The sequence below is a fragment of the Populus trichocarpa genome, chromosome 1, assembly GCF_000002775.5.
Source record: "Populus trichocarpa isolate Nisqually-1 chromosome 1, P.trichocarpa_v4.1, whole genome shotgun sequence".
NCBI classification, from domain to species: domain Eukaryota; kingdom Viridiplantae; phylum Streptophyta; class Magnoliopsida; order Malpighiales; family Salicaceae; genus Populus; species Populus trichocarpa.
The window spans coordinates 46,204,171-46,215,228 of NC_037285.2; the positions used below are offsets into that span (position 1 = coordinate 46,204,171).

General features: G+C 31.2%; 1 protein-coding gene across 1 annotated transcript; it reads left to right on the top strand.

The window, feature by feature from the left end:
- The first annotated feature begins 6,220 nt into the window (after positions 1 to 6,220).
- Positions 6,221 to 10,910, top strand: LOC112326289 (endoplasmic reticulum oxidoreductin-1). The gene is made up of 9 exons (XM_024593827.2): positions 6,221 to 6,629; positions 6,722 to 6,853; positions 7,689 to 7,947; positions 8,451 to 8,561; positions 9,013 to 9,131; positions 9,486 to 9,590; positions 9,680 to 9,882; positions 10,142 to 10,265; positions 10,435 to 10,910. Exons 1-9 carry the CDS (start codon positions 6,426 to 6,428, stop codon positions 10,624 to 10,626), a joined length of 1,449 nt encoding a protein of 482 aa, XP_024449595.1. The 5' UTR covers positions 6,221 to 6,425; the 3' UTR covers positions 10,627 to 10,910.
- The last annotated feature ends 148 nt before the right edge of the window (positions 10,911 to 11,058 follow it).

The window sequence follows — 11,058 nt, forward strand, 5'->3', positions numbered from 1 at the left end:
TTATAAATTAAAAGAGAAATGGATTTTACTATACCCCTCCTCACAAAGCATTATACATTAAAATAGTGATTTGCTTTTTTTTTTTTCTTTACTTTTTTCAATTGATTTTTTTATTAAATTTCATCTTTCATATTATATTTTTTTTATTGAGTTATCAAACTTTCATGAAACAAATTATAGGTTTAACAAGTTAACCCGGTTGATTCAGGTTTTTTTCTTCTTAATTGTTTTTTATTTTCATCATTTAATATTAGGTTAATTGAGAATTAGACTTGATGATTTGTTTTATTTACTTTGTATTATGTTATTTCGGTCTCATGACTCGAGAATATTGCTTAATGGGTTAACCCGAGTTAACTCAAGTTTTTTTTTTGTTTTTTTTAATTGATTTTTTTTTTAATTTCATCTTTCAACACTGAATTAATTGAAAATCAAATTTCATAATCTGTTTTGATTTGTTTTATAGACGGATATCTTGGTCTCACGATCAAGATCGTGAATTTTGGTATAATTAACCTTGGTTAAATCAAGTTCTTTTTTATATATATATTTCTTTTTTAATCTCATCCTCTTACATTGGGTTGATTGGGAATTGAAATTCGTAATTTGTTTTAATTTGCTTTTCATGGGGTTATTTTGGTTTTATGACCCGGGTCGCAGTTTTGACAGGTTGACTCAGGTCGCTTATTAGGTCCTTTTTTAATTGATTTCTTTTTTATTTTCAGTTTCATCCTTCAACATTGGGTTGATTGAGAATTAGACTTCATAATTTATTTTAATTTGTTTTCTATAGGATTATCATAGTCTCATAACCTAGGTTGTGAATTTGACATGTTAACCTGAGTTGAATCAAGTCCATCCAATATGTTCTTATCTTAATATTAAAAAAAAAGATATCATCTTGAAATTATTTTTAGTCAAACTGTATTTTTATAGGTTGTATAAGTTGTTTTTTGACCCACAAAGTCAACTGAGTTATATCAGGTCTATCCTTAAACAATTTAATTTTTTTTTATTAAAAAAATATTAATAACATCTAAATATTTTTTTTTAAGTAAAAAAAAACTTGACAAGTCCCGCATCATATCCCAGGTTCATAATCTACTCTATTATCTAAAATATATTGTTTCACATATGATTGGTTCAAGCTGATGCCCCCCACCACTATGGCACCACACCAACAAAATCTTCTAAATTACCAATTGGCTTAGGGCATTATCATTGCTACTTTTCTATTGCAAGAAACGGATCAAGAGTCAATGTTTCAAGGAAAAATATTATGGTGTTTAAACTGTAATAATATTATCTTATTAATTATTTTATGTGGCTCATTATATTATAGATATAAGAAGAGAGAAAATAAAATACATGTTTCACTAAAAATAATAAGAATAAAAGAAAAGATAGTTATATTTTTTTTAAATAAACTCAATAAAATAATTAATAAGATATTAGTAGTTACATGTTTTAAGAGTAAGAAGATAGTAAAACTAGATGGAAATTAGATGTGCAACCGGCCTGGTTTTTTTTTATCATCAATTTGTTTTTCTAATCTTTTTATTATCAAATATAATTAGGGCACATTCCTTTTTTAACTGATGCCCTGCCCCACAAATTAATATGGGTATCCTTGAGTAATTAATTAACTATGGTCTCTCTTTATTATTTGAACTTGATTAATATACATTTTAATTTCCCCTTTTTTATATTTAGATATATATATCTTATTATATTTTTAAATAGATTAGTTATTCTTGAATTTGTTTTCACTTTTTTTTTCATTTTTTTTATATGTTATAGATAAATAATAATATAATGTTTGTATATCATAATTGAAACAATTATTTGAATATTTACATAGCATTGTTTTCATGCTATATTTCAATTTTGAATCATGACTAAAATTAAGCCATGGATTTTTGGAAATTAACAAGGTAAAAAGAAATCTATGCCTGACTATATTCTCAAGATCAGGGATGTTCTCATTTGTTAAATGTAGGGCATGTAATTGATGAAGGAATATTTTATCATGTGTTGAACTTGGGAGTGAAGATTCATAATGTCTCCATATTGGGCAGAGAAATGTGCAGAAGAGTGGCATGCATTATGCACAAGAATATAAAGAAGGAAACAAATTTAAGGCAGACATACAACCTTTTTGGATACAATGTATCCAACCATCCAATCTTCTGATTATACTTAATAATTTAGTTAATAGTATATTGTTTGAGCTTATTTAATAGTATCTTTTAGTCTTTTCAAAATCAACCTTCATAGTGTATACACTTCACATCCATTGTTTTATATACATGCTTAAGAACTCCCAATCATCAACTTGATCCCATAAATTTGTAAATTATTAGTGTTCAAGAGAAAGGATACGTTAAATCTTCAACTCTAACTACAATAATTAACACGAGTCACAATCAATGTTATTAAACCCAACACCACTCGACATGTTAATTTGATAATTTATTGATCCAAAACCTAGTCATTGAAAGATTTTATATCGAATCAGATGAGAATTGATATGGTTAAACTTGTTTAACCCTATCAAATCTCATACAAAACCTGATTTAACTTTTAAAATAAATCATTAACTTGGTTCTTATGAATTTGTAAATAAATCAGTGTTTGAAAAGAGAGGATATATGAAATCATCAACTCTAACTATAATGATTAACACAAGTCACGATCAATGTTGTTAAACTCAACACAATTCAACAGGTTAATTTGATAATTTATCGATCCGAAACCTGGTTTGAAAAAAGATTTTATATAAAATCAGATAAAAATTGACCTGGTTAAATTAACTCTATCAAATCTACTTGATTTAATTTTTAAAATAAATTTTAAAATAATGTTGTTTATTAATATCTAATTCATAACTTAGATGTTAAGTTTAGCTAAGTTTTATAACTATGTACACAACTGTTTTTTTAAAAAAAAAACTTTTTTCATCAACTTGTATTCATAAAGAAAAGAGATAAAGTAGAGGGTGTCAATAATACATTAAGCTAATTAATTGGCTTCTGTTTGTCTGGCGACCCACCTGCAGATTGGGTTGATGACAGTGTCGAAAGCCATTATTATTAGTAGGAGAAGATGCTGATTGGTGTCTGTCTAGCTAGTTATGGAGGTTAGAACAAGTCCATTAATGAATAGTTCATAGAGAACCAGATGCTCCGTTATAGGTTATTTCAGTTACCTTTATTTCTCCAACGTCATGGAATTTTATCATGACAACATCATTGGTGGTTTAACGGCTTATGGCCATCTTAGTGAAATGTTCTGCAAACGTGTAAGAAAACGAGGAATTAGTCTGTCTAGCTAGTTATGGAATTGTTGTTTTGGACTCAATTCAGAAACAAAAAAAGAGGAATTATGTGATAACACAGTGTTGAAAACCCTCCTCCAACTATGTAAATACAGGGAGCCTCGATTATGTAATAAAACGCTGCCGTTTCTGGGAAAGCTCATGTAAATTCTAGGGAAACATCAAAATTAGCCACCGACGTGTTACTTAATTATCAATAATTCCCAAACAAATATTTTATCGGTTAAAGTTTTATTTATTTTGTGTAAAATATTTTATATTTAAAATATTTTTAATGGTGGTGATAAAGGATAATATAATGGTGAAATAATGATAGAGAAGAAAATGATCATTGTGGTGGTAATAAAAAAAAAAGATAGTAGTTATGAAATGGCAATGACGATAATAAAAGAAATGATGATGGTGGAGAAGAAAGGAGGTGGTGGTGGTGAAATGAAAACAGTGATTGAAATAGTTGGATGTTGTAAGTTAATCATTATTCATAAAATATTTTATTAAATTTTATTAGTTGAAAATATTTAGAACTCATTTTAAATAAATTAAAAAAAACAATATACTAAAAGAAGAGCATATTAAACCTATGACCGATCAAAAATAATAGTAATTTCACCACTTAGATTTTCTCTCTTTTATTTGTATCTCTCTATTTATTTATAGTGGACTCCAATGAGTAACTAATACATTGTCATTAGTTACTTTATATACACGATAAAATTACTCATGAATTCCTTCCACAACATTATTTTATTTTCTATATATTTTTGCAAATGTCATTCTTTTAATACTTAAACTTTATATTTTTATCACGACCTGAATCTCGGGTCCATAACCAGTAATGCAAAAGCAATATCGTAAGGACACCCCACTTACACTAAGTCTCAAAACAAACATATCAAAAGAATAGGATGTTTAAAAATATGCAACATTTCATAAACTCTTAAAATATTATATTATTCAAAACTAATGAAATCAAATGATAATTTAAAATTTCTCATCGGTAATTAAAAAAAATATTTATAATCTATAATACTCATTATATTATCAAAATCCAAACTTAATTAAAACAAGATAATAGTGGAGCATGTAAGACATCGAATCAAAACTAAAAGGAAAGTCTTGCGAAACAAACAAGGCATACCGATCAAAACTAAAAAGTAAGAACACTCAATAAAGTCTACAATAAATATTTATCTATATTACATGCATATTAAAAATTATCTCACTCATCCAAAAAATATATAAGTAAAAAGAATATCAGATAAAAGAATCGAAAATCTTATTGAAGATCATTAGAAGTATCTACAATAAATATACAGAATATACTCAAAAACAACTTAAAACACAAATAAAAGAATCTTATGTATAAAATAAAACAAGGTTTAGTCTCTTAAATTTAATGACTAAAATAACAATTTTTAGAAATCAAGGACCAAAACATAATTTTACTAGAATTGAATGACCAAACTATAAATGTTAGAAATACATAACCATACTAAAATTTCACCCATATTTCATTTTCAATTCTATCCAGAATCTCAATTTACAAGCTAGGGACCAAATTGTAAGTTTCAAAGTTCAGGGACTAAACTATAAATCTCTAAAATGAAGGGATTAAAATGAAAATTACACAAATAAATTATAAAACTGAGATTCATCATCCTTAACCTCATAATAATAATGCCTAGAATTCCAAAAACATGTTTTAGGGATCAAATTATAATTTTCAAAGTCTAGGGACTAAACTGTAATTTTCATAAATCAAGGATTAACATAAAATTTCATCATCTTCAACCTCAAGATCATTTTGTTCAGATTTTCAAGCAAAGTTGAAACAAATTTCTTAATCCATAACAAATCAATTAAACAAATCAATGTACAAATCCTTATTTCTAACAACACACCTAAAATCAATCATTTAACCTTAAACCTATAATAATCACGAATCAATCTTAACAAGATAAACTTTAAATTTTTGTAAATCTTAATCTCTTCTTTGATCCTTTCACAAACAAACCATAATCGAAAACAACATGAGAATAAATCTCTTACTTTCTACTTCCACATTTTCTTAACTAAAAATCTCGAGATCAAAAACTAAAATTTTTGATTTAATAAAGGAAGGGTCATGGTAGCTACAAAAATTTAAAGAGAGAAAAAACAATTTTCTTATATACCTAAGTTAATTTTCTTACAACTTTTTCTTATATACTATTTTTTTAACCACATGTTTAGAGAACTATTCTTAATGTTTTAAAGCTTATGAAAAGATAAAAAAATCGTTGTTCAATTTATAAATTTTGTTGACTTTATAAAAAATTTAGAAAAGATTAACATACCTTGAATAATGTTTTAATATCCAATTAATGGTTGAGAAAAAACCCAAATTACCCTAGTAACAAAGCCTCTCATTTTTTCTACTCAAAAGCAAAATTGTAATTTCACTGTAGTAAAATTGCATGTTAATTCTTAATACGTGACATATTATTGAATATCACTTAAGTGTATTGGATATGTCCATGTCTAGTCCACGTGTCAAAATCATATAACTCACTTAGAATTACTTAGAATTGCGTCGGTTTTCCTAGCGTATACAGATAGAATTGGATCTGGGCTAGTGAATTAGCGATGAGGCCCAACACAAAAGACCTTAGCCAGAAAGCCCATATGCCCAAAGCCTAGCCCACCTATTCTCCTGAAAAATTTAGTCAACCAAAACTCGATCTCCTATTGGTCACCGCACGTCATTTTCTCTTATTCAAAAACAGATTCAACGCTATTGAACTTTCCATAACTCATTCAAACCGACACGCTCTCTCTCAAAAATCCACTCTTCATATTGCCACCTGTATCTAAACCGATTGGGGCGTGTATTACACGTCTCCCATTGAAAATACGTTTTGTACTTTTTTTGACGAAGTTAATTTAATTCACGCACACCGTTTAGAAGAAAACAAAGAAAACGCGCGGATTCTGTCTGTGTGCTGCTGAATTTGATTCTCACTGTTTTTTCATTTAAATTCTGAAAAACAAAAATCTGGGTTTGCAGGGTTTAATCGAAACAGGATCTGGGTTTGTCTTGGATTTCGAAATGGTGAAGTTCACAAAGAGCTTTAAGCCTAAACAAGAAAACAAGAAAGAGAGAAGGAAATGGAGTTCATGGTGGTTGATTGGGGCGTCACTGGCAGTTGTATTAGCAGTGATTGCAGCTGGCACTGTGTCTCCGATGAATGCTTCAAAGATTGGTTCTTTGATTAGTAGCAATTACAAGTCATGTCAATGTTCTTCTGCTCAGGTGCGTTTTCATTGTTTCTAGTTTTGTCTGCTGATTTTGTTTGTGATTTGGTAATCATTTGGTGTTCTTTTTTGTGGGTTTTGTGTGTGTAGGATTCAGGGAAGTATAAGGGAATGATTGAGGATTGTTGTTGTGATTATGAGAGTGTAGATAGTGTTAATGGAGAGGTGTTGCATCCTTTGCTTCAAGAGCTTGTTACAACACCGTTTTTTCGGTATTTTAAGGTAAGGGTTTTCTGTTTTGTTATTTTGGGGTTATGTGCTTTTAGTTTTATTGTGAGATATTTTGGTATAGCTGCCCGTAGAAAAGAAATGATAAAGATTGTGGCTTTTGCTGTAATTTTAATCAGAATCGAGTTAATGATTTCTTAGATGTGATGGTTAAATATCAATGCAACTGGAAAATTAGTCTGTTTGGATACTGGTGATAGCCTGTCTTTTATTTTGGGAGAACATTTTTCCTGCTCCAATTTCTGTTTTGATGGAAACGATAGGTTTAGGCATAGACAGCTATCTACTTACGGATGGACTATGTGTGACATGTTGTTCACCGAATTGGCGCCTTTATTGTGCTGAATTATTCGATATGATCTGCCACTATCAATTCAATAGCGGTGACTTTTAGTTTTATTGTAAATGTTAAAAGGAGTCTTAGACCAAGGACCAGAAAAAAATTACTTTTTTGTATTATTTCTGATGGGAATTTCTTTGCATCTGGCTTCCATTTTCTTTTGTCAACCTTGGAATAATCCACCTGATCTGCGTAAATTTCAATTTTGACCGAGGCATTATCTAGCAACTGCATGTATCATGGTGCTGTTTCTGTATTATTTTCTTTTGATGCGACTTTTTTCTGGGAACCATTTTGATAGTGGGGAAGACATATGTTAAGGATGATGATAGGATTTGTGTCTTGTCTAGAAGTAATATTCAATTAAATACAAACATCCACTTGTTCCATTTCTCACTGTATTTTGGATGTGTGCCACTGTAATAGCTGATTACTGTAATTCTTTTATATATTCCTTTTCTGACATGAGATGTGTTTTACATATGGAAGGTTAAATTGTGGTGTGACTGCCCTTTCTGGCCGGATGATGGTATGTGCCGCCTACGTGATTGCAGTGTCTGTGAATGCCCAGAAAATGAATTCCCTGAACCTTTTAAGAAGCCATTCCGCCGTGGTCTTCCAGCAGATGATCTGATGTGTCAAGAGGGAAAGCCACAGGCTGCTGTTGATCGCACATTAGACAGTAGAGCTTTTAGAGGATGGATAGTGACAGATAATCCATGGACAAATGATGATGAGACTGATAATGGTAACTGCTGACTTTTTGGTGAATGCAGACTGAATAATTATCTTGGTTTTGAATCATAAAGATGATGTAGTTCCTGTTTGTTTGTGCGGTGCACCATACAAAAAGCAACAAATGGTGCTCTGCACTGCACAAACAGTCCCGTTGTATCTAGTTTTCTTGTGTATGGAAGGGGATCTAGTATTTACAAATTATAGACAAAAAGCAACAAATTGTGCACCACACAAACAAACTGTCCTGTAGTATCTAGTTTTCTAGTTTATGGAAGGGGATCTAGTATTTACAAATTATAAATTACAAGGTAATTTCTTAGGCATCATTTCTGATCAACAAGACCATGAATACAGTTAGCTTCTGTTTAGTAAAAACTTGGTGAGGCCACAATTGGTTATTGAGCTACTATGTTTCCAAGTGGAATTTATTTACATATGTTATCTCTCCTTTTATGAAGATGTTATTTCTTATAGAAACATTGTAGAGACTGACTATTGAATTATCATGTGTAGGTGAGCTGACATATGTGAATCTTCTACTGAATCCGGAGCGCTACACTGGTTATGCTGGTTCATCAGCTAGAAGAATATGGGACGCTGTTTACTCAGAGAATTGCCCAAAATGTGAGTATCTTTTTATGTCTTTGTGGATGCATTTACTGCTGGGAATGCCATGGGGTGCAGAATGATCAATATGATAAAATGTCTTGAAAACTAGGAGATATTTTAGTGAGTAAGTCAATTCATTAGACTGAGATAATTCATTGACAATTACATGCATGGTTCGAATTGAATTTTGTGCTTTTGAATTCATAAAGTTGGTTGAAGATATTTTAGTGAATTAGACAATTCACTAAACTCTTACTCGAGGTGAAGGGCAGAGAAAAGTACTATATTCATCACTTTCTCATAGATTTTCTCTTGTCTTCTGTTTCCTTCATATATGAAAGTCACTGTGCATTTCCTGTGATAGGTGGTGAATATCTACACTTGTCCATGTTTGTGTAAAAATTCCAATTCTGAATTTTGTTTTCTTTTTATTACTGATTAAACGACACCATTTATGTTCTTGCAGATGCATCTGGAGAGATTTGCCAGGAGAAAAAAGTATTATACAAATTAATATCTGGTCTCCACTCTTCCATTTCAATCCATATAGCTGCTGATTATCTTCTTGATGAGAGCACCAATAAGGTTTGATTTCTGTCTGATCCTACTCAACATTTTTTATCTTGCCTTGATTTCTGTTTTGAATGTTCTCAACATAATAACTGACAACACATTAGACATTTGCCTTGCTGCATATTTCTTTCACCCTATATGTCTTTTACGTTCTTGAAGGTTCTTTCTGATGGAACCTTTTACCTTGTACAGTCATCTAAGAGTTAACTAAAAAGAGCACCATTTCCTAAGTTCTGTTATGCAATTGAGAATATCTAGATAAGTAATTTATGAAACTTTTTAATAATCATGAAATGAACTCAATGAAAACCAATCCATCTATAATCAATTTTGTTGGATACTGACGCAGATTTTGTACATTTTCAGTGGGGTCAGAACCTGGAATTGATGTATGATCGTGTTCTAAGATATCCTGATCGTGTCAGAAACTTGTACTTCACGTTCCTCTTTGTTTTGCGCGCCATGACTAAAGTGAGCACTGTAATATGTGCCTGGTTAATAATTTAAGACATATTGATATTGGAGTTTGTTTGGTGCATTTTACTCAAAATTTGTTGCAGGCAGCAGATTACCTGGAGCAGGCTGAGTATGACACCGGTAACAATACAGAGGACCTAAAGACACAATCTTTAGTGAGGCAGTTACTTTACAACCCCAAGCTCCAAGCTGCTTGTCCTCTTCCATTTGATGAAGCTAAGTTGTGGCAAGGCCAAAGTGGACCTGAACTGAAGCAGCAAATTCAAAAGCAATTCAGAAATATTAGGTTCTCTCTCTGAGACTCAACTAATGGTTTATCTTGGAATAGAATGCTCCTCTTATATATAGAAATCGATTTTCTTTATGCATTTTCTTAAGTTTCTGATATTAAATTCTAGCTATGTTTATTTTTATAACAGTGAAATGTGATTCTGAAATATATAAAAATCTCCTAAATTTCTTGAAATTTTCCCTCTAGCTAGTTTATGATACTACTTTTCTAGTTTGCTTTTTGTGCTTAACTAATTTATTATATACACATGCAGTGCATTGATGGACTGTGTTGGCTGTGAGAAGTGTCGACTTTGGGGAAAACTTCAGGTTCTTGGCCTTGGTACTGCATTGAAGATACTCTTTTCTGTTGATGGTCAAAATCAACCAAGCGAATCTGTGAGTTTTAGCATGTTCTGGATTTCATTTGTTTTACATATCAATAAAATCTCCAAATTTATTGCTGTCTTGCAACCTGATAATTTTAATAGGGACCACTCACTGAATGGGATTGATAAATCTAAATGTTACCACTGTCTAATATATGCTTGAATTGCTGTCTATGCAGCCGCAACTCCAACGAAATGAAGTGATTGCGCTGGTGAATTTGCTCAATCGGCTCTCAGAATCTGTCAAATTTGTACGTGAACAGGGTCCTTCAATCGAGAAGATCATGGAAAGACAGATATCAGATTCTTCTGAACCCAAGCATGGTAGTAAATGGCAGAGAGCAGGGCAGTCACTGTTTCAGCTTTGGTAATTCATTGGTTATCCTTCTACATTGTTTAAGGTTCATGGTAACAATGCCTGAAGTTCATAAAACACATGCTGTAACAATTTTGAAGACAGTATTACAGTTATACATCCCAACATCGTTTAAAAGTACTAGGTCAGGATTTTTGCAGAAGCACGGTTTTCCTGAGGAATACAAGTCCATACACATGTAGGCATAAAAGAGTCTGGAGTAAACATAGTTTTTTGACATTTCAAATGTGGTGTCAAAGACGCCTGATGTACTTATTTATACATTTACCTGATTGGGCCTGTGGTTGTTTTTCTCCCTCCCTCATTTTAAACAAAGAGAAGAAGCTCTCTCCCCCCTTCTCACTCCCCCTCCCCCCTCCAAGAAAAAAAAAAAAAGTGCTATCCTAATCTGCTTAATTAGTTTCCTCTTGAATTTACCGGGTGACTG